Raw genomic sequence first — 27,510 nt, forward strand, 5'->3', positions numbered from 1 at the left:
CTCTGCCCATTTCCCCTGTATCAAGCTTCCACTGGAGGGCTAAGCAATCTGGGGAGGCTTCCTGAAGGAGGCAGGGCCCCAGAAACTAAGGTGAAGAAACTAAGGTTCATAGAGACAAGGGACAGTCTCACGGTGAACTGCAGCCTGGACAGCCCCTCCTCCCCACATCAGGGTTGACTTGCTGTTTCTGGAGGCTGAGTTCTCAGCCTCAAGAGCTCAAGCGCTCCATCAGGGGCCAGCACATCCCCACGGGCTGATGGGATTCCTGTCGGGAGAGCTGGGTTGAAGTCTGCAGGGCAGTCAGGGCTGCAGCCTGGACAGCCCCTCCTCCCAACTCTGCAGGGTTCAGCCAATGACTGGTCTCTCCTTGCTAGCTCCTCCTCTCAGGTGTCAGCACAGCTGTAGCCTCCAGTGTGTGTGATGTCTGGAGCCTGGCCAGGCCCACTTGGCCAAGCTGAGGGGCGGGGGGAGACTTGTCCTAATCTCCCAAAGTGGGGGGCTTGTTCTAATCCTCAGAAAGCAGGGACTCGTTCTGATCCCTGGATGGGTTCTGAGGCTGCTCAGTGTTGGCAATCCAGGACTTCTGGGAGGTTGTGGGGTCCCTGGCCTGGAGACTTCAGAGGATGAGGGATTTCATCCCACCCGCTCTGGGTGTTGGAGGGGCCTCACAGCGCCCCCCTGGGGAAGCTGGAGGTAGAGAGGGGGTCAGCCAGGAGCCAAGGGGCACAGTGAGGAAGCAGTCCTTGTTGAGGGTTGTCCCACTCCCAATGACTCAGGGTGCTGTCTGCCACCCCGCATCCGGTGCCCACCCACACTCCAGTTCCTTCAGGCCTGGTGGCCTCAGGTTTTACATAGAAAACATTTCTGACCACCCCCCGCCCGCCCTCCTTGTGATGTGGCTGGGGATACGTGTGGTGTTTCCCCTGACAAGGCACACACATTTAGGTCACATTTAGTTCCCAGAAAAGAATTCCTGGGCCAAAGAGCATGATCACTTAGGAATCCCCCAAGGTCACCTTCACACATGGGTCTCCCAGGTGTCTTGTCCTCTGTGGTCAGTTGCTCTGCAGCCTATGATGGGACCTGCTCTCTTGGGGTCCCTTTGGGACCCCTTGAATTGTTTTTTTCTCTTTTGGTTGCACACAACTTGTGGGATCATATTCCCTGATCAGAGATTGAACACTAACCCTAACCCTGCCTAAGGCAGTGAAAGCACTGAGTCCTATTAACTGGACTTCCAGGGAATTCCCATCCCTTGAATTAAAAAAAAATATTTTTTTTTTATAGCAGTTTCAGGTTCTTAGCAAGTGAGGGGGAACATTCCCCCCATCAATACCCCCTCTTCAGTTGCTCAGTTGTGTCCGACTTTTGTGACCCCGTGGACTGCAGCACGCCTGGCTTCCCTATCCATCACCAACTCCTGGAGCTTGCTCAAACTAATGTCCATGGTTGGTGATGCCATCCAACTATCTCATCCTCTGTCATCCCCTTCTCCTTCCGTCAGTCTTTCCCAGCATTAGTGTCTTTTCCAATGAATCAGCTCTTCACATCAGGTGGCCAAAGTACTGGAGCTTCAGCTTCAGCATCAGTCCTTCCAATGAATATTCAGGGTTGATTTCCTTTAGGATGGACTGGTTTGATCTCCTTGCAGTCCAAGGGACTCTAAAGAGTCTTCTCCAACATCACAGTTCAAAAGCATCAATTCTTCAGTGCTCAGCTTTCTTTATGGTCCAACTCTCACATCCATACGTGACTACTAGACAAACCGTAGCTTTGGGGGCTAAGATGGACCTTTGTCGGCAAAGTAATGTCTCTGCTTTTTAATAGACTGTCTAGGTTTGTCATAGCTTTTCTAACAAGGAGCAAGCTGTATATAGTCAGCAAAAACAAAACGGGGAGCTGACTGTGGCTCAGATCATGAACTCCTTATTGCAAAATTCAATAACCCTGAGGACAGTGCATTTGTTACAAAAGACAAACCTGCACTGACACTTCATCCTAAGCCAGAGCCGGTAGTTCACGTCCGGTGGCTCGTCCTGTGCTCTGGACAAACGTGTGATGTCGCGTCCTCGCCGCTGAAGTTTCCAGAGCAGTCTCACTGCCCCAAACCTCCGCCCACGCCTTGGATTTTGAGTCTCAGGGTCTCGGGGGTCCCGCATGGGAACAGTTCCTGGGGCCTGTCTGGGGCGTGGCCGAGGCGGAGCGGCCCGCGGGGCGGGATCTGGGCGTGTCCAGGAGGGCCCTGCTTCCTAAAACCGCGGGGCGCGCGGCCAGGGGGACGCCATGGGGGCGAGGGGCGCGCGAGTGGCCCTGTGCGGTGTTGCGCTGCTCTGCGCGCTGGGCCTGGGCCAGCGACCCCTCAGCGATCTGAGCTGCAGCCCTGGCCAAGTTCTGCATGGGACGGGGACAGACGCACGCTGCTGCCGCTGCGCCCCAGGTAAGGCAGGCGGGAGCCCGTGCGCGGAGGGCGGCAGCGCGGCGAGCCTCCCCGTGCTCAGGGCAAGCTTTCTGGGTCCAAAGCCCTGATCCCAGCGCAACCCGGCGGAGGCAGAAGTGGCTTGGGGATTGGGGATTAGGGGTTGGGGGGTGGTGGCCGGGAGGTGGGGCAGGGGGTGTGGGAACCTTCCCCAAGACAGGTCAGGGGTCCCAGTGTAGAGGAGGGCTGTCCCTCTTCCTTCTGAGTGGGTAGTGAGCCCTTGGCCATCACTCAGGCTGTTTGGGGTTGCACCCCTCTTTCTGCCAGCTCCCTGCCTCGGACCTGCATATCTGGGTGGGAGAAAAGTGGAATGGGTCAGTTTGGGGACAAATATCCCCCGGAAAACACCCAGGGTGTCACCCTGCCAGGATCTGGGGGGTGGTAAGGGGCTCTTAGAGTTTAGGTCTCAGTGTCATGGACACTGTAGACAGCAGTCGGGGAGGGATGGGCAAGCTGCCTGGAGGGTCCTGGCAGTTGAGGGCCATGCAGGATGGAGAGGGGGCAGGGAGTAGATCTCCCAGGCGACCCCTTTGTCTGTCGGGATGGCTCCGGGTCACACTGAGTCATGGTTACCCTGGGTGAGAGCAGCTTCAGGGCAATGGGGGATGCAGCCAGGCCAGGTGGGTGAAGGAGCTGGGTGCCCAGGAAGGCGGGGCACAGCTGGACCAAGCCAGGGTCCTGCCTCCCAGACAGTACTCTGCCCAGCTGAGGTAGCCCTTCCCTGCCCCCCATTTCCCTGGGGACTAAGAGGGGGTGCCCCGGGGAGGGGGCTCCCCCCAGCTGCTGAGAGAGCTGTTTGTTCCCTGCCCAGATGAGGGGACCTGTCCTGAGCCGGACTGCCAGTGTATCCAGCCCGAGTTCCACTGTGGAGACCCACAGTGTAAGAGCTGCAAGTACTACTCCTGTCCACCTGGCCAGGGAGTGCAGCCTGAGGGTAAGTGGTTGGTGGGGGTGGCCCGTGCAGGCCAGGGGCATTAACAGGGCCCAGCCAGAGCTCGTAGCAGCTGGTGTGGAAGAAAGCTTGCAAGTAGGGGTTCGGACACCCTCTGGGCAGATGGGCACCAGTGTGGGGTCCTATGAAACCCTGGCAGGCAGGCAGTTCTCTTGTTCTGGCATCTCAGCCCTTGCTGGAGGCACAGCGCCCACTGTGTGCGTGGTTCTCTTGGCCTAGGTGTCTTTGTCCAGAAATGATGCCCTTAGGGCTGGTTGTGAGGAACAGAGGGGTGTCCAGGACTGTCTGGCCCTTAGGCCCTGGCTCAGACTATGTCCAGGTCTATACCCACCCTGACCTTCCAGCCGGAGCCCAGTCTGGAGTTCAGCCCCTTGTCTGGAAAGAGCCTCTCATCCTCTTAGGGAGCTCTTTACCTGGGGGGGCGGGGCCTGTCTGAGCACGTGGGGGCTGGGGAGTGAGGGCAGCAGGGGCCTGTGTGAGGTTTTGGGGGCAGGGGAGCCTAGGGGTGACTGGGGCACAGCCTTACCCCAATCTCCAGGGCCCTCACCAGCCTCCTGCTCCCCAGCCTCCTGGAGCAAGTGAAGGCCCAGCCTGGCTCTTGCCAGGCTTCAACCCCACCCCCAGCTCCGCTCCATCGTTTGCAAGCAGATCCCTCCCCTCCCCCATATCCCTTCAGGGACCCTCCACTCAGCCCTGAGTCACAGCCTGCCCTGGAAAGGGGCACACTGGGGACCTGATTTATCCCAGGCCCACGTCCTGTGGGCACCAGAGGTTCCTGTCAAATGGATAAGGTCAGGGTGGTGGAGTCCTGCTGGGGACCTGGACCCCAGCAGGATCCCACCCCAGCCACCCCTGCAGCCATTGTATGTCTGTCTGTCTCCAGGCAACTTCAAATTCGGCTTTGAGTGTGTTGACTGTGCCGTGGGGACCTTCTCTAGGGGCCATGAGGGCCGCTGCAAACCTTGGGCAGAGTGAGTGCTGGTGGGGCCTTCTGGTGGCGGGGCGGTCCAGGCAGGCTTGAAGGCGGGGCCTCTGCTGTCATTTCTGGTGCAGTGACCCCCCAACAGCTCAGAGGACTGCAGCAGTGCGGAGGAGTGCTCAGCTCGCTGAGGGCTGACCGAGGGCTCTGTCCGTGTGTCCCAGCTGCGTCCAGCTTGGGTTTCCCACCCTGTTTCCCGGAAACAAGACGCACAATGCTGTGTGCAGCCTGGGGCTGCCGCCCACTGAACCACCCAGCCCAGTGACCATCGTCATCCTCTCTCTGGCTGCCTGCATCCTGGCCCTGACCGTGACCCAGCTAAGCCTGCACATCTGGCAGCTGAGGAGGCAAAGAATGTGGCCCCCAGGTCAGTTGTGCCTTAGGGAGGGGGGGTCCCCTGCCTGCCTGCCTGCTGATTGCAGCCCCTCTGCAGAGACCCAGCTCCTGGAGGCCCCGCCACCCCCACCTGAGGATGCCTGCAGTTGCCAGTTCCCTGAGGAGGAGCGGGGTGAGCGGCTGTCAGAGAACAAGGGCCGCCAGGAGGACCTGTGGGTGTGAAGTGCAAAGGGTCCGTGCCAGGCCCTCCCTGGAGCTGGCCCAGGCTGGCCCTCAGGAGCAAGGGCTCTGGGCCCCATGGTGGGGCCCCAGCTCTGGGCCCGGCCCTGCTCCCCTCAATGGTGGAAGCAGGTGGGGGATGGTGACCGTGACCAGTGCCCTGGATCATGTCGAAGAGGCGGCAGCTGTGGCTGGACCCCATGGAAGACACAGACGCACAGGGGCTGCCTCCCTCTCTTGCTGTCCCACTGGGGCCGCATCTGTGGGCCCCTGGTTCCCAGGACCGGAGGCTAAGGACCTGGCTACAGGCAGCACTCAATAAACGCTTGTCCAGTGACCTAAGTGGATGTGTGCTGGGGGAGAAGGGACCGGTTCTGGATTCTCCCCCAACCAATGCTCACAGTCCCTTCCTAGCCGAGGTGGGAGTGGGGGTGGGGCTGAAGTGGGACCATTACAGTCCTCAGCACAAGCCCTCAGCTGGGACCACAGGGGAGGCATGTTCTGCTGGACCCCTGCCCTCTGTGCCTCTTGGCTGCCCTGTCCAAACCCATTCTCCGGTGGTTGGCCAGGCAGTTGCTCAGGCAGCCGGGTCCTTGGTGTGTGTCTGGTCTCTGTGCCGTGAGTGCTCCAGACTCTGGTTCTGGGCTGGCTGTATGTCCTGCTGGTCCCTGTGGGGTACCTGCCCTTGGGTCATTGGGCCCCAATCTGGGGCAAGGTAAGTTTCCGCCCACACTTCCTGGTGGATGTGGGCAGCCTCAGAGTAGCCTGGTTCTAGCCCTCTGTCCAAGCCCTCCTGTTGGCCTCTACCACCTCACAGGGCCCTCGCTCCTGGGGCACTGTCCTGGGGTTTTGCCCAATAGAGAAGAGCAGTGTTTTTCAGCCTCTTGACAGCACAACCCCTGGGGAGTCTGATAAGGTCTCCTTGGCACCCAGGGCGTGGCTGGCGGGCCAGTGGAGACAGCTCTTGGCAGCAGCTCTCTCCAGCTGTCAGTACACCTGGCCCCCCTGCTGTCTGTGGCCCCAAGTGTTCTAGCACCATCCCCCTCTCCCCTGCTCACTGTGCCCTCCCCACCCACCTGCATGCTGCCCAGGAGAGCCCCTTGATTCACTGGTCCCCAACCCCACCTAGTTCCAGCGGGGCAGGTGGGCCCAGCTCAGAGCAGGAAGTGGAGGGGAGAGGGGCTCTGCACCCTGCATTCCATCCCTTGTGGGGCACAGCCCGCTTCTGCCTGGAAGGAGGGGCGTGGCCTGCTCGTGACTATTCACACAGGGAGAACAGCCCCCTCAGCCGCTTCTCTCTGCCTGCCCCTCGGGTCCTAGCTCTGGGGGCCCAGGGAGCCAACCAGCTGCCACACCCTTAGGCTCCTCCTCTGCCCCCAAGCCAGATCTCCTGTCCCTCGCCAACCCTCGCCCACCTGCCTCCAGGAGGGCCCTCCTCATCGCAGTCACCTGGGTCCCTTGACTGCCCCTCCCCAACCTGTGGGGAAGGGGTCCCCACCCTGGCTCAGCCCCCTGCTGAGGCCAGGAGTCAGGTCCTAGACAGCCTCGCGGGCGGGGAGCGTGTTCCGCTGACTCAGTGCGGAAAGTCCTCGCAGGCGGCTGGTGTGGGAGGAGTGCCCGGAAAGTCAGCCCGTGGGCGGTGGGGTGACGCCAGGTAAGGTGACGTGGAGCAAGCGGGGGATTCCTGCTCCGCAGCGGGCAGGGGACAGGGGGACTTGCCCGGCCCAGCTTTTGGGGGGGTGGGCAGTGAGGACGACTCAGGGACCCCCTGCCACCGGACCGGGCCCTCCCTCCATGCTCCTCTCCTCCCTGCAGAGCACCTCTGCCCCACCAGGCCTGCCCACTACTGGTCACCCCAGCTCCCTCTGCTCACTCCCTGTTCTCCCCACTCCTGGACTCATGTTCCTCCCTGGCAGCCTCCTGGGAGCTGATAGCAAGCTAGACCTGAGCTGAACTGAGGCGCCCCAGCTGAAATCCCACAGAGCAGGAAGGGGCATGGAGGGGCTAGGTTGAGAGGAGGCAGGAGGCTCAGGTGGGTTGTCTAGGGCCGGGTGTGCACGGGCTCCCACCAATCAGAGCCCAGTCACTTTCTCAAGGGAAGCCTGAGCAAGTCCAAGTTGGGAGGAGGGAGGCCCTGGGTGGGCCTGGGATGCAGAGCTCAGGGCAGTGGGAGGCACAGGAGACTCAAGAGTGCTGATATGTGGGGAATGGAGGGGGCTGGTGTGTTGAGGGGCTCCCACCCTCTCCCGCTCAGCCCAGTGTGCTGGGATGGGCACAGGTATAGGTCACGAAGCCCAAGAATGACCCGAAGATGAGATTCTGCCCAGGCCAGCTCCAGCCCCTTGCTGCTCCCCCGGGGAAATCAACCCCAACCAGAGAGGCTCTCCAGCTGCTTAGCTCCTCCCCCTCCTCCTCCCCGTCAGGCTCCACGGTGTGTGTTCAGTCTGATAAGGGCCCAGAGGCCATCCTCTGTTCCCAGAAGTGCTTCCGGCCACAGCAGCGTCCCACCCTCGCCTTGCTTGAAAAGGCCCCTGACCCCGGCTTCACTGAGATCTGGACTCAGCCAGTGTGGGACACCGTCCCAAGCGGACAGACACGCCCATAGTGGGCATAGGAAGGGAACTCTTCCTAGACAGCTCCGGATGTCTGCCCTCCCCTGGCCCCAGTCCTCAGGGGGCTGTCCAAAGGCAGGTGGCCCCTGCCTGCCCCCTCACCAATCAGATAGGTCCATGGTGCTAAGTCTGGCCATTCAAGGGCCCTGACCAGGAATCCAGGCCATCATTCCCCCCAATCCCCACCATGGTTTCAGCACCATGGCCACTTCTCTGCAACTGGGCTGAGCTCTGGCTCTGCAGTGGTTTTCAGGGCCCCAAACCCCCACTTCCCAATAAGAAGTGGCCATGCCCTGTGGAGAGGTCTTTCCAGAGACACTGATTTGGGCCATGGCTGTTCTGACCCCTCTATTTGGAGACACGTGGCAGGGAAGAGGGTTTGAGGGGGGCTCCTCTGAGTCCTGTGGGCTCTTTAATGGAAACAGACTCCTGACTGCCAGGGACTGCAGGATCCAGATGGGGGGCAAGCATGCGGCCATCACCTCTGGGGATGAATGAGCAGCAGGACTACCTCATTTATTGTTACCCAGGTTCTCCGGGTACCAGGGGCCCAAGAGCTGCGGACAGTCCAGGGTTTGGGGTTGCCCAGGGATGTGGGCCCAGTCAGGATGTGCATGTCTCACCCCACCATGGTCCCTGGGGGCCACTGCACCTACTCAGGGCCCAGGGACAATGGAGGCCTCAGACCAGCTTCCCCTCGAGCGTCGGGTCACCTCTGCAGATACTGCCTTGACTGGCTGGGGATCAGTCTTGCTGGAGGAGAGCTGGAGCATCGAGGGGCAGCACTGTTCTACCATGGGCCAAGTCATGAGCCCCAGGACAGCATGGGCGAAGGCTCTGTGGGCAGGATGTGAGGAAGGGGCAGGAGAGGCCTGGAGGCTGAGACATGGAGTGTAGAGGCCCCTCAGGGGCGACCAGGGGCTGAGCCTGAGGTGACATGGCTGTGCAGTGACCTTCATCCCAGTAAGGAAAGACTGGTACAGACCCTGAAGACACTGATGTGGGTGCGCTCTGCCCACCCAGGGGGCCACCTCTCCCTGATGGAGACTGGTTTTCACTCTCCCCAGCCTCGGGGTGCAGAGCTGGCCATCAGGCTGCAGAAGTGGCAGTGCTGAGCTTGATGCTTCATGGAGAGCCCACCAGACACACTGGTGGGGGGGGAGGTGCACTCAGGGCTCCTGGATCCTTGTCATATGGTGACAAGTGTGCTTCTGCCCTGGTGACCCTACACTCCTGGCCACAGCAGCAGGACAAGGAGGGAGTGCAGTGTTGGGGATGCGTGGGTGAGCTGTAAGTGACAGGGCAGGTCGGTCCTGGCCTGGGCCCTCACTGGCTCTGTGACCCGGGAGGACTGTCTCTACCTCTCTGAGCCCCAGGTTTCATTTGGCTCTTCTCTCCCTGACTCCCTGACTGACTGCACATCTCCGTGGACTGGCCGGTGGCTCCATGGCCCACGCTGCCCTCTAGCGTGCTCTGGCCCTTGCACGCCTGGGAAAGGAGGGGGAGGGGCAATGGGGGAGGGGAAGACAAGCCCCATTGCCCCTTAGGTCCCACCCGCACTCCAATGCAGATCAGAACAATGGTCCCAGCAGCCCCTTCCACCTGTGGTGGAGCCCACTGGGGTCATGAGTGAGAGTTGGCAGGACAGGAGGAGGGCACGTGACTGATGGGAGAGGTGAGGGTGGGGTATGTGAAAGGCAGCGCAGGAGGAGGGGTGCCAGCTGCAGTGGGCCTAGGGGTGGGTCTGGACTGGGGTCGGTGTGGGATGGTGGGTGTGGAGAGGGGATTATGGCTGGTCCAGGATGCTTGGTGGTAGCGGGTTTCTCCCAGTAGCCTCGGGGTTGGGGCCACAAGGAACATGGGGACATGCTGGCTCGGCACACCCCTCAGGGCTCCGTCCTGCATGACCACGCACCCGCTGCCCACAGTCTGGGTCCTTGGGGCCTCGCAATGCTCTCTGCCTGCTGTATAGGTCCCACCGTGGCACCATTGGGGAGCTCAGGGCCCTGGTGCTCTGAAGCCTCAGAAAGGAGCTGAGCCTGGGCAGGGTGGGGCCTGGTGTGAAGAACCGCTCCTGTGGGGATCTGGAGGGGGCTGTGGGGACCCAGACCCTTGCCTGGGAGACACTGGCTGCCTTTCCCAGGGACCGCAGACTAGGCAGCAGGGGTAGGTGACACGTGAGGCTGCAGGGACCCAGGGTCTTGATGGAGGCAGGCTATAGGTGATGCATGGGGGCCCAGAAACTGGAGAGCGTCACCGGATGGAAGCAGCCCATGATGGGCAAAGTCAGGGGTTCGGATTCAGCGGCTCATCCCTCCACCACCATGTTCCCCCAGGAACGGGTCCCAGCAGTGAAGTAGCGGCTCGAAGGGTTCAGGGAGGCTGCCAGCGGGGGTCTTGGGGCCGGGTGTGCGGGGCAGAGGCCGCGCTTGTAACAAAGTAGCTTTTATAGGTCCCTGGGAGAGCGCCGGTAGCCCGCCCGCTAGGAGCCGCGATGGCCCGCGTTCTTGCGCTCCTCTTCTGCCGGCCCCGGGGAAAGCTCGCGTACCTGGTCCGCGTCGTCCACTCGCGGCTGCCCACCGCCCTGGGCCTCGGGGTCTCCACTCAGGGCGCCGTCGGGGGCGGGGACGGGAGGCCGGGGGCGCCGCTGCGCGGAGGAAGGCCGCACTGGCGCGCCGCCGAGGCCCCGGTGTGGCGCGGGCCTGCGCGCGCCCGGCCGGTCGGTGGCGCGGAGCAGAGGTGGCTCGAGGGGCGCGGCGTCGCAGGTGGGCCGAAATGGGGGCAGCGGCGGGCGGGGGACGTTGCGGGAGCCCCCCAGGCACGGCCACAGGTCCGTCTCCCCGTTATGCAGGAGCACGAAGCGGCGCTGGGACAGCAGCGGTAGCATCTTCTCGCTGCGTAGGCTCTTCTGGAAGGTCTCCAGCGCCAGGTCTGGGGAGGAGTCGGGGGTGAGCTGGACGCGGAGCCGGGAAGGGCGGTGCGGGGGAAGGGGGACCTCCCACCCCGTCTGGAGGTGACAGGGTGGTGAGGGGTGGGATGGCACCACGCTGGCAGGGAGATGGGGGCATGAGCAGAGGCTGGGGTTGCCACGCAGCCCTCGGGGTGCTGGAGAACTGGGTTTGTGGGCGTCTGAACTTGCAAAGAGCATGTACAGGCAGAGGGGGGCAGTTTGAGGGTCCTGGGGGGTGGCTCACCCAGGGTCTCCATGACCACGCCAGGAATCACTTCTTTCAGGACTTCACAGTTGGTGTGCAGGGCGGGGTTGGAGTTCATTTCCAGCAGCCACACCTGGGCCCAACACTGCTCAGCATCCCGCCCCACCTACCACTTGGCCAGGAGAAGGCTGAGACCCTGGTCCCCATTAAGCCACGTGACCATGAGGTCACTTCTTTTCCATGACCTCACTCCCCCAATTGCCCAAGGTGCTGAGACTCTTGAGGGTCTGAGAGTCTGGCCTTAGGAGTCACCCTAGCTGTAGGAGGAGTGAAACCATAATTATGGACACATCACCTCCAGGGCTAGGGAGGGTGCCTGACTGCCCACCCCAGGGGCCTGCCTGAGTGGTCAGGTGTGCACAGAAGGCCACTGCCTCCTGCACCTGCCTGCCAGCCCCCCCCCTCCCCCCCGTCCCGGAAAGCCTCAGCAGCACCTTGAAATTTTCATCGATCAAGAAGTCACAGCCGATGAGGTCAAAGTAGCCCAGCTTGCATTCCAGCTTGGCTTTGACAGCCAGGAAGCAGTGGGCCATGATCTGCTGCATCCGCTTCTGTGGGTGGGGCGGGGTAGGGGGGATAGGACGTCACCTGTGGGCCTTGATTACACCCTCCAGGCCTGAGCAGCCACTGCCCATCCCTCACCTGTGCTCCCACCGTGCCCATACTGTCACATTTTCAGGGTCACAGGCTCACAGCCAGAAACTCCTTCACTCTCATTTTATTCATCTAACAAACGTATGGCCCTCCTATTGTGTGACAGGTACTGGTGTGGCAGGAGAGTGGAGAGAGCTTCCGAGGAGTCTCTGCCCTTGAGCAGTTCACTCATAGGAGAGACACAAAAAACTTGATGTGTAAATCATTATGTGCTTTGTATGGTGGACAAAGCCACACATGCTAAACAGGAGAAGCTAAAGCAGGGTGAGAGGTGGGGGGTTCGGGGTGGTGTGGAAAGGGGTATGATCCAGGTGGGCCTCATTGAGAAGAGAGTGAGTAACAGGTGAAGGTGAAAGGGGGGAGCTGTGGGATGGGGATGGGACACCTGGCGGGAGCAACAGCTGTAAGTTCGAGCATGCCCAAGGTGTCAGAGGACCAGGGTGATGCTGCTGTGGCTGGAGCAAGCTAGAGAGCAGCAGGATGAGACCAGAGTGGCACCAGTCACTTCTCAGGGCATGGGAAGACCTTGTCTTTCACCCTGAGATCAGAGCTGTGGAGGGTGGTGCACAGGAGGGCGTATCTGACCTGTGCCCTCACAGGGTCCTCTGGCTGCTATGCTGAGAGAGACTGAAGGGGCCTGTTGCAAGGATCTAGGTGAGAAATATGCTGGCTTGTAGAAGCTGAGGTGGTGGGATAGATGCTGGGTCTATATTGGGGTAAAGCCAATGCAACTGATGAAAGGATGTGAGCTGTTAAACAAGAATAAGGGCTGTCCCTAGACGTTTGGTCTGAGACTCTGGGAGGATGGAGCCCTCATCAATTGAGAAGGAGAGTAGGCCCTGGAGGCTGAGACCTCTGTGAGCTTGCAGACGGGGTGCTGATAGGCTTTGGTTCAAGATCAGGGGAGTGGTCAGGGTCCATGTTTAACGTAGAATCTTAAGCATATAGATGGAATTTAAAGTCAGGGGATGTCTGAGAAGGAGAAATGTCATATGATATCCCTTATATAAGCAATGATACAGATGAACTTACAAAACAGAAAGAGACCCACAGACTTAGAGAACAAACTTATGGTTGCTGGTGGAATGGATGGGGGAAGGGATAGTTAGGGAGTTTGGGATGGTCATGTACATTCTGTTATATTTAAAATGGAAAACCAACAAGGACCTATTGTATAGCACAAAGAACTCTGCCCAATATTATGTGGCAGCATGGATGGGAGGTGAGTTTGGGGGAGAATGGATAAATATAGAGATACAGCTGAATTCCTTTGTTATTCACCGGAAACTACCACACCATTGTTTGTTAATTGGCTTTATCCCAATACAAAATAAGAAGTTAAAAAAAAAAAAAGTCAGGTGGTATCTGATAAAGACAAAGCGTAGATAAGAGCAGGTAAAGAGTAGAGCCAGGCTGGACGCTGGGCTCCAGAGAGCCGTGGTGGCAGCCCAGGGACCCGCATGGGGGCTAAGAGGAAGTGAGCAAGGTCCTGGAAGCTGTGGGGAGTGAGGGGCTATGTCTGAAGTTGGCTGACAGGTCAAGGAGAAGAGGACCAGGGCTGACCCCTGAGTTTGACAACATGGAGGTCACTCTGGTGAGCGTTTCAGTGAGACAACAGGGAGAAGCCTTGCTGAGCAGGATCAAGAGAGATGAGAGCATCACAAAATGGACAGAAGAAGGGGTCCAGAGATAAGCCATTCCATAAAAACAACCAAAATGGGCCAAATTTGTCAAAATTAACCTTCTTAGAATGCTGGAAATTAACCAAAAGCGTTCAGCAACCTGAAGAGTGTTTATTCAAATAGAATCTTGAATCTTGGTAGGAACAGCAAGATTTGTAGTATTTTAACCTGCTCTAGTATTATTCCCTGCATCCCAGCTCAATGCCTTGAAAAAAGCCTACATTCTTGGTACTGGAGATAGCAGGATTAATCTGTTTGGCAGAGAAGTGTAGTCATTTGTTGTGATGTCTGATGTTTCCTAGGAAGACCTCACTTGAACTAAAGGAAAATACAGGAACAATGTCTTACCAAATAGAGAATATCGGTGAAGAGACAAATTATAAATGAGAGCTGAACAGAAATTCTGGAGTTGAAAAGCATAATAATTGAACAAGACATTTGAGTTGTTTAAAGATAGATCAGTTGAGATTATCCAGTCTAAGGAACAGAAAGTCAAAGGAATGAAGAAAAATGAAGTCACAGAGATCTATGGAAGGAGATCTAGAAAGAGAGTAAAGGAAGAGGCAGGAAGAATATTTAAAGAAATAATGGTAGTAGGACTTCTCAAATTTGATGAAAAAGAATTTACACATTTGAGGCCAATGAGCTCCAGGTAGGATAAGCTCAAAAATCATATTGTAACCAAACTTTTAAAAGACAAAGACAAACAGAGAATGTTGAAATCAGCAAAGAGAAGTGACGTATCATAAGGGCTTCTCAATAAGACCAACAACCAATTTCCCATTAAAAACCATGGAGTCCAGAAGGCAGTGGGTTGACATATTCAAAATACTGAAAGAAAAATTAAACTGTCAACCAAGAATTGTATATACAGCAAAATTATCCTTCAGAAATAAAAAAGAAATTAAGACATTCTCAAATTTAAAGAACAGATTATCAGTAGTAGAACATTTCTACAGTCCTTCAGACTGAAATGAGAGGACACTAGACAATAATTTGAATTCATGTTAAGAAATTAAGAGCATCCATGAAATAATTACATCAGTTCAGTTCAGTTGCTCAGTTGTGTCCCACTCTGCAACTCCATGGACTGCACGCAGCGTGCCAGGCTTCCCTGTCCATCACCAACTACTGGAGCTTGCTCAAACTCATGTCCATCAAGTCAGTGATGCCATCCAACCATCTTATCCTCCGTTGTCCCCTTCTCCTCCTGCCTTCAATCTTTCCCAGCATCAGTGTCTTTTCCAATGAGTCCGTTCTTCGCATCAGGTGGCCAAAGTGTTGGAGGTGCAGCTTCAGCCTCAGTCCTTCCAATGAATATTCAGGACTGATTTCCTTTAGGATTGACTAGTTGGATCTCCTTGCAGTCCAAGGGACTCTGAAGAGTCTTCTCCAACACCACAGTTCAAAAGCATCAATTCTGTGGTGCTCAGCTTTCTTTATGGTCCAACTCTCACATCCATACACTACTGGCAAAACCATAGCTTTGACTAGATGGACCTTTGTCGGCAAAGTAATGTCTCTCCTCTTTAACATACTGTCTAGTTTGGTCATAGCTTTTCTTCCAAGGAGCAAGTGTCTTTTAATTTCATGGCTGCAGTCACCATCTGCAGTGATTTTGGAGCCCAAGAAAATAAAGTCTGTCACTGTTTCCATTGTTTTATAAGTAACTACATAGTTAAATATAAAAGACACTATACATTCATTTTTTGGTAATTGCCTTTTTCCTTCTGTTTTATTTAAAAGACAATTGCATAAAGCAATAACTATGAATCTATGCTGATGGACACACAATTTAAGGAGTTGTAATTTGTGACAGTAACAGCATAAATGAAGAGATAGAGCTATACAGGAAAAATTTTCTTAAAAACCACTATTGAAATTAACTTGGTTTGAATCCAAACTAGATAGTTTTAAATTAAGATGTTAATGGTAATTCCAAGGGCAGCAATAAGAAAATAACTCAAAAATGTATAGTAAAAGAAATACTAGAAAGGGTACACTAGAAAATATTTAACACAAAAGTAGGCAATAATGGAGAAACCAACAAAAAGATATAAGATATATAGAAAATAGCAAAAGAGCAGATACAAATCCTAACTTATCAGTAATTAAATTAAATGTAAATGGATTAAGCTCTCCAGTAAAAGACAAAGATTGGCAGACTGCATCCCCCCCCACCTCCCATATGCTTTCTATGAGACTCACTTTAGATTCAAAGACAAAGATAGGTTGAAAGTCAAAGAATAAAAAAAGATATATCAGGCAAAAAGTAACCAAAACAGAGCTGGAACATCTGTACAAATATCAGAGAAAATAGAGTTTAAGATGAAAATTGAAGACATTAAAAAAAAGAGAATATTTTCTAATGATAAATCAAGAATATGTAATAATTATACATGCACCTAACAACAGAGCCTAAAAATAGATGAAGCAAAAACTGTCAGAACTGAAAGAAATAGACAATTCAATAATAATAGTTGGAGACTTCATTATGCCATTTTCAATGATAGAACAGCTATACAGAAGATCAATAAGTAAATACAAGACTTGAGCAACACTATAAATCACCTACCTTGAAGTATATCTATAGAACACTCCACTAAACAGCAGACTACACGTTCTTCTCCAGTGTGCATGCAATATTTTTTAGGATAGACAGTATGTTGAAACATAAAGTAGGGGCTTCACTGGTGGTCCAGTGGTTAAGAATCCATCTGCCAAAGCAGAGGACTTGGATTTGATCTCTGGACCAGGAAGATCCCACATGCCAAGGGGCAACTAAATCTATACACCACAGCTACTGAGTCTGTGCTCTAGAGCCTGTACTCTGCAACAAGAGAAGCCGCCCCAATGAGAAGCTTGTGCATCACAACAAAGAGCAGCCCCCACTCGCTGCAAGTAGAGAAAGTCCCCACTCAGCAACAAAGACTCAGTGCAGCCAAAACAAAAAACATGAAACAAGTTTCAACACTTTTTAAAGGGTTGAAATCATGCAAAATATGTTTTCTGACCACAATGGAATGAAATTAGAAATCAATAAGAGAAAGAAAATTAGAAAATTCACAAATGTGTGGAAGATAACACTCTTAAGCAACAAATGAAAGCAGAATGCACAAAATCTTTTGGGATGCAATAAAAGCAGTGCTCAGAGGGAAATTTATGACTGTGAATGCCTACATTAAACAGGAAGAAAGATCTCAAATCAAATCAATAACCCAATCTTCAACCCTAAGAAAAAAAAAGAAAACTAAACCCAAGCAAGTAGAAGGAAGAAAATAATAAAAATTAGAGTGGATATAAGTGGAATTACAGAATAGAAAGCAATAGAGAAAATCAATGAAACCAAAAGCTGGCTCTTTGAAAAAATCAACAAAACTGACAAACCCTTAGCTAAACTGACCAAGAAAAAGAGGAAAGAAGACTTAAATTACTAAAATCCAGAAAGAAAGACCTTGGGGCTTTCCTGGTGGTCCAGTGGTTAAGACTCTGTGCTGCCAGTGCAGGGGGCATGGGTTTGATACCTGGCCCTGGTGGCTCAGACAGTAGTCTGCCCACAATGCAGGAGACCCAGGTTTCATCCCTGGCTCGGAAAGATCCCCTGGAGAAAGAAATGGCAACCTACTCCAGTATTCTTGCCTGGAAAATTCCATGGACAGAGGAGCCTGGTGGGCTACAGTCCTTGGGGTTGGGAAGAGCTGGACATGAGTGAGTGACTAACACTTTCACTTTCAATGTCAGGGAACTATGGTACGGTATGCCATGTGGTGTGGCCAAAAGAGTAAAAGAAAAAAAAATTTTTAAAGAAAGACTTTACATAAAGATGAAAATGATTATGAAAAGGATTATAATTGTTCATAAAATACCACGAGTGACCTATATTCCAAACAAATTAGGTAACTTAGAAGAAATGGAAAAATTCCTAGAAAGACAAACTGATAAACTTGACCAGAGAAGAAATAGATAATCTTAGTTACCGCTAACAAATAAAGGTTGAGTTAGTAATAATAATAAAAATAATCCTTCCCACAAAAAAGTCCACAATAAGGTGGCCTCACTGGTGAATTCTTCCAAATATTTAAGGGCTCCCTGGTGGCTCAGATGGTAAAGAATCTGCCGGTAAAGCAAGAGACCTAGGTTTGATCCTTGGGTTAGGAATATCTCCTGGAGAAGAGGATGGCTACTAACTCCAGTATTCTTGCCTGGAGAATTCCACGGGCAGAGGATCTTGATGGGCTACAGTCCATGGGATTGCAAAGAGTCAGACACAACTCAGTAACTAACACAGCTGGCTTCATAAACTACAAATATAGAATAGAAGGGAACATGTTCAAAACCAAATCGACAATAATGCTGTGGACCAATATTGCTTATGAGGGTACACACAAATACTAAACGAAGTACTCGGAAACCCAATTCAGGAGCATATGTAAAGCACAGTATGCTATGTCTGAGTGAGATCTATGCCAGAAATGCAAGAATGATTCAGTCAACACATGAGGGACTTCTCTGGAAGTCCAGTGGTTAAGACTCCCAAGTTTCCAATGCTGGGGGCATGGGTTTGATCCTTTGTCGGGGAAGTAGGATTCCCCTGTGCCTCATAGCATAGCACCCCACCCCCCTCAAAAAAAGAGAAAGAGAATGAAGCTACAGCAACTCAAACAGTATGGTGCTGGCTTAAAGACAGACATACACATCAATAAAATAGAATTAAGAGTCTGGAAATAAACACATATATATCTGGTCAATTGATTTTCAAAAATTTGCCAAGAACAGTCTGACAGATGGTCCTGGGACAATGGAGTAGCTACACACAAGAGACTGAAGCTGGACACTTACCTCACACCATACACAATAATTAACTCAGAGTTAAAACATAGGACTTTTAGAAGAAGCCACAGATGTATCTTTACAACTTGGATTTGGCAGTAGATTCTTAAATATGACACCAAAGCATGAATAACAAAGAAAAATAGATAAATTGCACTTCACAAAAATTTAAAACTTTAGTGCAAAAAAGGACCTTATCAGGAATCCCCTGGTGGTCTGGTGGTTGGGATTCTGTACTTCCGTTGCAGAGGGCATGGGTTCAACCCTTGGTTTGGGAACTAAGATCCTGCAAGTTGTGAAACAAATGAAAAAGGACATTATCAAGAAAGTGAAAAGAGAACTCACAGGAGAAAATATTTTCAAATCACAACCTGATAAGGGTCTAGCAATCAATATATAAAGAGCTCTACAGCCTAACAGGGACTCCCCAGGTGGTGCTAGTGGTAAAGAATCTGCCTGCCAATGCAGAAGATGCAAAAGATATGGGTTTGATCCCTCAGTCAGGAAGATCCCTTGGAGGAGGGCACAGCAACCCACTCCAGTATTCTTGCCTGGAGAATCCCATGGACAGAGGACCCTGGTGGGCTACAGTCCACAGGGTCGCAAAAAGTCAGATACGACTGAAGTGACTAGGCAAGCATGCGTGCACAGCCTAACAAAGAAAGAGTGGACAACGGAGGTAAGAGAAAGTTTTCTAAAGAAGATACAGAAATGGCTAAGTACATGAAAAGATGCTCAATATCATTATCATTAGAAAAATGCAAATCAACCCCTTAATGAGATAATACTCCTTTATACCCACCGGACAACTATTAAAAAAAGATAGTAAGTATGGGCAAGGATACAGAGAAACTGGAACCATCAGACATTGCTGGTGGGGGTGGGAGCAATTGCAGCCACTGTGGAAAATGTTGGCAGTTCCTCAACGACCATGCAGTTCCCTTCCTAGACCTGTATCCAAGAGCACTGAAATAGCTGTTCATGTATGTGAATACTCATAGCAGCATTACTTATGATTGACAAAAAGTAAAAACAACCCAAATGTCTGTCAACTGATGAACGTTTATCCAAACAAATCATGGTCCATTTACACAATGAAATATTATTCAGTCATAAAAAGGAACGAAATGAATCTTGAAGATGTTATGCTCAGTGAAAGAAGCCAGGAAAACCCACATGTTGCGTGATCCCATTGATGTGACATGTCCAGAACAGGGAGATGCGTGAGGACAGAGAGTGGACTAGTGGTTGCCAGGGGCTGGGGAGGGCAGTTGGGAGATGACAGTGTTCTGGAACCAGAGGGTGGTGATCATCGTTCAACTCTATGAATACACTAGAAACCACTGAACTGTGCAGTTTCACAGGGTGACCTTTGTTTTGCGTGAATGATCCGTTTGAGAAAGCGAGAGGAGAGGACTCCTAGAGCCAACTGCTGTGGGCACACCCAGAGACAGCCCCGCCCAGGGACCTGCCTGTGGCCCAGCACTCCCCACCCAGTCAGTCCTGACCCGCATCCCCCTCCCATCGCCGAGTGGGCGGGGCACACACAAACCGTGAAGGTGGTGAAGACCCAGTCTCGGGGGAGGCCCCTGGTCTTGTGGAACTTGTCATTGATGTAACGGTTGAGGTGCTCCATGCTCCATACCGTGTCCTCCTTGAGCAGCACATACAGGGGACTCTTCTTCTGCATAAACTGGGGGGGAAGGGCAGCACCTGGAGGCCTGTCCCCCATGGAGGCCCCGACGGAGAGCATCACCCTGATGCTGCCATACCCCCACAGGGGGCCTGCTTCTCCTAGACTCCCTGGGCTGGCCCTGCCACCTGAGACCCTCCCCCAGCAACTCCTACCCTTGAGAAGCCCCCCCAGATCCCCCTGGGGGGCCGCTGCCCGGACACATCCCATTGATATCCTTCCTAGGAGAATGCTGCCCTTAGCATCTCTGCACTGAGGTCCTCACCAAGACCCCCATCCTCTGCTCCCACCCCTAGGGTGCCTGATCCACACCCAGAGATGCCTGATCCATACCCAGAGGGAGACAAGCTGGGGTGGGGGGTGGTGCACGGCTCTCAGTTCTTTCACAGGGTGCCCGCTGTGGCTGAAGGTGAGAGGCATTGCTGACTGCAGGTAGGGCCACCTCCAAGCCTGGGCTGTGTCTACAGCTGGGTTCTTGTCTACATTCTTGAACAGCGATTTTGTCCAAGGCTGCATCTGTGCAGCACATTTACCTGGTTGGTTAAATGGCCACTGAGGTCGCTGGAATGGGGATCATAAAGGCCGAGGGTGAGGCGAGCATAGCCGTGGCCGAAGAAGACCATGTAGGGCATGGCGCAGGCGATGAGCAGGTAGGAGCGCACATCAAACTTCTTCCCATCCAGCAGCAGCGGGTTCTTGATGTACCTGGGGAGGTGTGGTCAGCCTGGCCCAGGCCCCCACCTGGACCTCTTAGTTCCCCAGCACCCCTGCCACCTGCCTCAGCTGTGAGCTCTGGGTCCCCTATTCCAGTTGAGTGTAATGTCCCCTAGTCAGGGGACATTTCTGAGCCTGAACAGGTCAGGGAACTGGGGAGGAGGGCCTGGCTCCTAGAGCTCAGTCTGCTGGTGTATGACTGGGGTACCTCAGGGCACAGCTCTTGTTAGGAGCTGGGGAGACAGAAGCTTGTTGGCCCCCATGGTCAGGGAAGACTGTCTGGAGGAGGAGGCAGCGATGACCTTGGGCCTTAAAGGGCAGGTGCTTTTGGAGCGACAAGGAGGGATATCCCAGCGGAGCGCACTGAGGTCTGGAGACCCAGAGGCTGGAAGCGCTGCTTATGGTGACTGACAGCAGTTGTGGCAGAAATGAGGTCCCGCTGGTGGAGAGGGAAGTCCAAAGGGAATTTTCTGAGGCTGGACTGTGCCCCTGGTGTGAGGCTGAGGGTCTGGACCTCACCCAGAGGCAGAGGGAGCCCGGGAGGGGGGTCAGCTCTGCCCGAGGGCCTGAAGGCTGCAGCTGGCTGAGGGGAAATGGGGGAGAGGCTGGGGGAGAGGCTGGGCTTACTGCAGGTCAGTGTGCAGGACCCAGGTCAGGGCACAGCTGACCGAGCGCCCCCTGCTCCTCACTGAACAGGAGCCTGTGGTGTGTGTTGTGGGGGGTGGTGTGTGCAGGACATTTCCTTCCAGCCCTGACAGCAGGAGAAACCCCACTGTTCCTAGCTACACAGAGGCCCAGCATGGGGCACTGAACCTTCCACTTCGAAGAACTCCTCTGTGGGCCCCGCGACCCCCACGGACCCTCACAGGCACCAGCGGGTCAGCCCGGGTCAGCCCCACCCGGGGTCAGCTCCACCCAATCAACGCCCCTCGTGGGGCCCATGAGCAAAACCTCTGCACGACCCGCGCCTGGGGCGCCCGGAATGGCATCTTGCGGTAGATGGGGTCATCCTCGATGCTCTGGGTCTTGGCCTGGAGGGTGGTGACTTCCTCCTGGTTCCGGAGCAGAAAGATGCCTTTGCCCTGGTTGGAGGCTGTGGGCTTGCAGATCCACATTTGGGTTTCTGCAGAGAGAGCCATCTGAGCCTGCGGGCCAGATCCTGCCCTGCCCCACCCCTCCCAGCCCTGACTGCTCTCCCAGTCACAGCCCTGCCTACACTCCTTCTAGCCATGGCCTGGAGCCTGCCAAGCCTTAACCTCCACTAAGGTCCACCATGACACCTCCTTGGCATCACCTTAGTACTAGCCCTGTCCTCACCCAGGTTGGCTCCACCCTTCCCCTTCCTGACCATGCCCCCACCTCAATCTCGCCAGGACCTTGGCCCTGCCCTAATCACACTCCCGCCTTGGTCTAGCCCTGCACCGGTCTCCCCAGAGTGGGCCTGGCGTCCAGTGACTTCTCACCATCAAAGAGGGTGAAGAAAGCCTCTCTCTCATCCCTGATGTCCAGACGGTAGGTCTCTGGGAAAAAGTCTTCCATTTTCAGGACTCTGGGGAAGCAGGGGGTGGGGAAGTCACTGGGAGGGTTGTCCCCTCCCCCGAGCTTGGCTGACCATTCCAGGGGCCTGATCTGGGGGTGGGGGGGTGGTTGGAGGGAGAGTTTCCAGTGGGGCTGGGCTCCAGGGACCCCTGCAGCCTCTGGCGTCGTCTAACACATATCTGCCACCCCAGCTCTTCCCTCTGCAGAATCTTTTCACCTTCTGTTCCCTAGCCAACTTGGGCACACCTGGCTTCTCTGCAGTCTGCCTCACCTGCCTCCGACCCTTCCCACCTCCCAGCTCTTAGGCCTTCGGGAGTGGTCAGTTCAGAGCTGGGTCTCCAGGCCAGGACAGTGACCAGCTTGCAGTGAGTGGTCGGCACAGATCCCCGGCCTGGGATGCCCTTCAGCCCTTACATGGACCTCCAGGCCGACCTTCAGTTTAGGGCAGAGTGGCTGAGTGCGTCTACCTCTATGGCCCCAGATGTCCTGAGCTGGTCCACAGGAGCTGTTCCAGGGCGGGTATCATGTCCTTTCCAGATCTGCACCCCAGGGGGACACAGGACCTGGCCTGAGTGGCTGCTCCGTGTGTGGAGAATGGGTGGGGATGTCGTGGGGGTAGCCTGGTGGTGTGTGGTGTGGTGGACAGACAGATGCCTACAGGGCGATGGTCCAGGGCTGCTGACAGAAATGGTGGAGGCGGACAGCTGGACATGGGGATGTGAAGATGGCCTCAGCGACCAGATGGTGGCTGGTTGTTTGGATGAGTGGGCAGACTTGTTAGTGGCTGGGCAGTGAGTGGGTGTGGAGTGGACAGATGAGTGACGATGTGGGCACATGGCGTGGGTAGGCCAAGGGGCAGGAATGGCTGTGGGGTGGACAGCCAGGGTGTGGCGGGCAGTGGAGACAGTACAGGATGCCAGCGGGCGGCTCTGTGGCGGGCATGTGAGGACCGCTGAGGCCATGGGGTGGGTGGGTGGGATGCTGGCAGGTGTTGGGGGGAGACAGATTAGCTGGGTCAGTGGGAAAGCAGGTGGGCGGACAGACTAAGTGGAGGGTGGTCAGGACCAGCAACTGACCCATCGGGTGGGGGTTTGCAGCTGGGTGAGTGGGTGCCAGGGGTGGGGGGCAGGGTGGCTCACTTGGTCTGTGCGCAGGGGGCTGGCTTGCTGGTCTTGCTCAGGACTCTCGAGTGCTCCCTCAGGGCGCTGAGCAGCCCAATCTTGGTGGTGAGGAGCTTGTTGTTGGGGAGCTGGTACAGCAGCTGCTTGCCTGGCAGAACAGAGCCCGGGCAGCACACGGTGGCACCCCGTGTTTGAGGGCTGCCCGCTGAGCCCAGCCCCACCCCTACCTTCCCGGAAGTTGCAGTAGGTGTCTCTGCACTTGACCTCACACCACTTGAGCTTGTAGTCTTCCCGCCGGCTATCTTGGATACGCCGCCAGCCCTTGCTCTTGCAGTAGGAGCTGATTCTGTAGGGGAGGGGCAGTGCTTACCTGGGGGCCGTGGAGCTGGGGAGCACGGCTGGGTAGGGCCTGGGGGCAGTGGGGCAGGGCCCAGATTGAGGGCCCACTCACATGGAGGCCCCGTTGGTCCCTCCGATGTAGAAGAAGGGGCCCTGCCCGGTACTGGGTGGCTGCTTCTCCCTCTCCAGAAAGTGCTTCTCCAGGAGGGCGGCCTGGGGCCTGATGGCTTCAGAGTCGTCCAGCTCTGTGGGCAGGTGGGAAGTCAGAGCCTCTGGCCCACCCGGAAGCTTTCCTGCCCCCTGATGGGCCTTGCCCAAGCCCACCTGCATCTTGGTCCAGCTGGCTTAGCTGATGCAGGAGCCCCTCCTCTCCGTGGCTCCCCATGGGTCTCTCATGGGCCCAGCCTGTGAACAAGGTAGGTTCAAATGGAGGGGAGGGCATTCACTCAGAATCTGGCCGGAGCCCCTAGGCAGTCCCCCAGCCATCTCGGCCCATCTCTGCCCATCTCAGGCCCAGAGGGCCTCCCAGGAAAGGGGGGAGAGTCACCATCATCAAGGGCCAGCTCTGGTGTGGGCAGTGTCCCTCCTTACCAACAGGGCAGGGGGCAGAGGCTGAGGTTGAGGCTGGAGCTGGGGGCACACGTGATGCAGGGACATGCCCAGGAGGGTGGGGGTCACAATGTCCATCATGATGTCATGGGTGACCCATGTCAGTCAGGGTAGACCCCTCTTTATGCCTGTTCAGACCCTGACTCTGCTGGCCTCTGCCCTACTTGGCCAGCCTGGATCGCATACCCCATACTTGACTTCCTCCCAGCCCCTTGACTTCCTCCCAGCCCCTCTCCCAGGACAGAGCTGTGTTGTCCCCTGTGAGAAGGCCTTTTTGGGGATGGGGTGCCTGTCCCCAGGAAGGTCCTGGCTGCATTCACCTGGTGCCCGGGCACGGCCCCGCCGGATCCCTGCCATCCTTGACCGCTTGCCTCTCTTTGTGCTGACTTGGGTCCGAGGGGGTGGTCCTCGGCGGTGGAGAAAGTGGGTGCTGCTGCGGGCCACAGATGCTGGGGTTCCTGGGCAGGGGTACCTCTGGGAAGAGATGGCCCCCACCCCTCTGCGGGCCCTGCGGGCAACCTGTTGTCCTAGCCTTGGAACTGGGCACCTGGTCGGGCCCACCCTGTGTGGAGAGGGGTGCTGCCTGGAGTGCTGGACTCCGGTCTGGTTCCGGTCTCTGTGGTGACTGTGGGGTCGGGTGCCCCTTGGGGGCAGGGCCATCTCTGCATCCTGTCTGTCCGGGGCGAGTCCTTCCCTGCAGGGACGGTTCGTCCGTGGTTGACGTCTCTGTACTCGGCCACGGGGCCGGCTGTAAGGAGGGCTGCTGTCAGGCCTGTGGGGCTCGGGGGGAACAGCCTTCAGCGGGCCCCTCCCAGGGTCAGTGGGGCTGTGGGCCCTGCCCCTAGAACGATGCCTCCCTGGGGCACCTTTCTTGACTGGCTGAGTTGGGAACATTTTAGGGAATTTTAGCTATTCCTTGACACGTCCTTCCCAGTTTGGGGGCGGCTCGGGAGGCTAGGGTTTGCCGAAACTGAAGAGCCACAAGCAGTGGAAAGGCCAGCAGCCTGGAGCGTGGGCAGGCACACAGAGGCTCCTCCAAAGAGGACAGTCGCTTTGCAAACAAACCAACTGGTCACCCTAGAGATGCTGACCAAGACCTTTGTCCCCATTTAGGACAGAAGAGGGTAAACTGGGAATAGCTGTCAACCCAGTGACGGGGGCTGGGCGGTGGCTGGGTGCAGGGAGGGTCTCAGCCTTCTGCCAAGAGTGGGGCAAGCTGTGTGGACGACCTTGAGCCCCCTTCCCAGCCCTGCCCCACCCTCCTTAGTGGGGCTGACCCCGCCCAGCATGACGGGTGGGGAGTGGTGCCTGCCGAGAACAGGGAGGGTGCGTGTGGTGTGTACGTGTCTCCACGTTGCCTGAGACCCAAACCTTCTGGGGATGGAGGCCCCCGAGAGGATGACGGGTAATACTACCCCCCAGCACTCCCACCTGAGCAGCTACTGGGTCAACGGACACCTTGCAGAGGCCTCCCAGGTGTCACACATAGACACATAGAGACAGCAGCTGCACAGTCAGGCTCAGAGGAGAGGAGAGGGTGGCTGGGTGGTGAGGGCAGGCAGAAGGCACAGGGACGTGGCCCTAGGGACATGCCAGGGTAGGACTGCCATCCTCACCCGAGAAGAGGGCTGGGCGGTTAGCACAAGGGGACAGACAAGGTGGACCAGCTTGAAGGAATTAAAAACGCGGTACAACCTTGTGGGAAGTTCAAGGCAGGGGCGTGGGTTGGAAAGAAGAATACAAGGAAAGAGCCTTGAAAAGTCTCAAATCAGGAGGTAAGGCTCTGCAGCCAGCCCAGTGTGGCAGGAGGTCTGGGGACAGGATGCTGGGACTCTCTGGGCTGTTGCTCTGTGCCTTGGTTTCCCCACCTGAGAGAGAGTTGAGAGGGTTGCTGTGAAGACAGTTCCTACAAGTGACACGTGCAGATACCTGCCTCGTCACACGTGTTCCAGGAGGGCCTGCCTGACGACAGTGAGGACGGCAACGCCAGGCTGCTGCCAGCAGTGGCCACCCTCAGGGAGCATTGCTGGGGGTTATCGTGTGAGCATGGGGGTGTGGAGGGAGCCCCCAGCCCCACAGCCCAGCACCGGCTAACTTCTGGGTGTCATCTGGACGCAGCAGTGGGCGCTGCCAGAAACAGGAGCCCGGAATTGGGCGTGAGGGCGTGGGTTTCAGAACAAGCCTTGTAAGCCTGGGCCTCTGGCCTGTCTTCACTCTATATTTTATTACTTCCGCAAAGAATTAAACAGGCCGTGAATTACAGTTTCTTGTCATTCAAATGAACAAAGATTAAGAAGAACTCCTCCCCTGGACATACACACTTGTGGTGACTGTGGTGTCCCTGGGCTGCAGGACATGGCTGGTGGGGTTGTGGGCGGGGTCAGGGGGGTCACAGCTACAGCTCCCAGAGCCTTTGTTGAGCAATTGATCTTTTTTTTTTTGTTTTTTTTGTTTTGGCCTTATTGCACAGCATGTGAGATCTTAGTTCCCGGACCAGGGATCAAACCCACAACTCTTGCATTGGTAGGTGAAACCATAACCACTGGACCACTGGGGGATGTCCCCACAATCACCTTTCTCAGAGTCTCTCTGACAGACTCATTCTAAATAGAAAGCTTTTGCTGGAAGATGTTCAGGGAATGTTATCACTGGCAATGCAGCTTGGGCAGCCACGGTCCCACAGGCAGGATGGCACCAGGGCTCCCCAAGAGGGCTGCAGCAGAGCAGGGACCGTCAGTGAAAACCCAACTTTATAATGAACTTTTAAAGAAGCCGTTTACCTGGTCAGGTAAAAAGACTGCCAGGTAACGGCACCCTGGTGTGACCAGTGGAAGACCTTGGTGAAGCTGAAGGAAACGTCCAAGAAACGAGAGGCCACCATGTCCTACTGGGCCCATCCCCAGATATACGCTTGGCCACGCGGGCACTTGGGAGTGCTGACTTTGCTCATCCAGCTGGTGCTTTCTGGCCAGGACTAAGCTGTTTGGGGGGATGTGGGTCCCTGTGGATTTTAGGAGGCCATCCTTTTGGAGTTTGGTCCAGGGAGACAGATCTGGTCTTGACCAAAGCAGCTGGTCCTAAGGGGCTGCCACCCCTGGGAGGCCTGCCCTGCTCAGCCCGGCCTGGGCATCTCTGCTCCTCACCCTATGGCCCTGGGTGCTTGGGCCCTCTTCATAGGGGGCTCTGCCCAGCTCTCCCCTCCTCCCCTATTCTCTCTCCCCTCCATTATACTCTTGGACAGAGTCTTAGAGGACCCACAGGGCACTTGTGGGCTGCAGGGCCAGGTAGGGGCCACAGCACAGCTGGCTCCAGCCTTCATGCCCAGCCAGGACCCCGCTGTGGCCTGCCTGTCCCTCTTACCTGCCCCATAAGGTGGTGTGAGCCCTCTGCCCGGGAAACAACAGTGGTGACCAGGCAACTGTCTCCCAGCAACCACAACCCAGTGGCCCAGAGGTGAGCAGGTGGATGGGGAGGGGCTGGAGGCCGGCCCGGGGGCGGGGCAGGGAATGACTGAGGTTGGAAGAGGGGCATTATATGCAC

The 27,510-nt window shown here is 55.5% G+C and overlaps 2 protein-coding genes and 1 long non-coding RNA gene across 4 annotated transcripts; 1 reads left to right on the forward strand and 2 right to left on the reverse strand.

The window, feature by feature from the left end:
- Positions 1-951: 951 nt before the first annotated feature.
- On the reverse strand, positions 952-4,578 carry LOC132342478 (uncharacterized). Its single transcript, XR_009490871.1, has 2 exons — positions 4,390-4,578; positions 952-2,766 (listed from the first exon to the last, which is right to left on the reverse strand). It is a non-coding gene; the product is annotated as an uncharacterized lncRNA (long non-coding RNA).
- Positions 2,204-5,299, forward strand: TNFRSF18 (TNF receptor superfamily member 18). 2 transcript variants are annotated; one of them, NM_001184950.1, is given in 5 exon segments: positions 2,284-2,437; positions 3,288-3,410; positions 4,312-4,399; positions 4,572-4,774; positions 4,841-4,965. In NM_001184950.1, coding segments are annotated over 5 exon segments (693 nt in total).
- Positions 5,300-8,065: 2,766 nt separating this feature from the next.
- TTLL10 (tubulin tyrosine ligase like 10) lies at positions 8,066-27,322 on the reverse strand. Its single transcript, XM_015475193.3, has 12 exons — positions 24,291-27,322; positions 23,686-23,766; positions 23,474-23,606; positions 23,250-23,368; positions 23,041-23,170; positions 21,826-21,911; positions 21,314-21,485; positions 20,182-20,353; positions 19,508-19,648; positions 11,224-11,340; positions 10,769-10,862; positions 8,066-10,505 (listed from the first exon to the last, which is right to left on the reverse strand). The coding sequence occupies exons 1-12, from the start codon at positions 24,862-24,864 to the stop codon at positions 10,057-10,059; spliced, it is 2,268 nt and encodes a 755-aa protein (XP_015330679.1). The 5' UTR covers positions 24,865-27,322; the 3' UTR covers positions 8,066-10,056.
- Between the last annotated feature and the right edge of the window lie 188 nt (positions 27,323-27,510).

Source organism: Bos taurus, chromosome 16 (genome assembly GCF_002263795.3).
Source record: "Bos taurus isolate L1 Dominette 01449 registration number 42190680 breed Hereford chromosome 16, ARS-UCD2.0, whole genome shotgun sequence".
NCBI lineage: Eukaryota > Metazoa > Chordata > Mammalia > Artiodactyla > Bovidae > Bos > Bos taurus.

What these genes read in the sequence shown, in the direction of transcription:
- TTLL10 (XM_015475193.3), bottom strand. Translation starts at nt 24,864, where the DNA reads ATGTTCCCAACTCAGCCAGTCAAGAAAGGTGCCCCAGGGAGGCATCGT. An exon ending in GGGCCGTGCCCGGGCACCAG is followed by an intron (nt 23,767 to 24,290) that starts GTGAATGCAGCC and finishes CCTTGTTCACAG; the next exon opens with GCTGGGCCCATGAGAGACCC. An exon ending in TTTCTTCACCCTCTTTGATG is followed by an intron (nt 21,486 to 21,825) that starts GTGAGAAGTCAC and finishes CTCTCTCTGCAG; the next exon opens with AAACCCAAATGTGGATCTGC.
- TNFRSF18 (XM_005217084.5), top strand. Translation starts at nt 2,284, where the DNA reads ATGGGGGCGAGGGGCGCGCGAGTGGCCCTGTGCGGTGTTGCGCTGCTC. An exon ending in CTGCTGCCGCTGCGCCCCAG is followed by an intron (nt 2,438 to 3,287) that starts GTAAGGCAGGCG and finishes TTCCCTGCCCAG; the next exon opens with ATGAGGGGACCTGTCCTGAG. An exon ending in CCAGGGAGTGCAGCCTGAGG is followed by an intron (nt 3,411 to 4,311) that starts GTAAGTGGTTGG and finishes GTCTGTCTCCAG; the next exon opens with GCAACTTCAAATTCGGCTTT.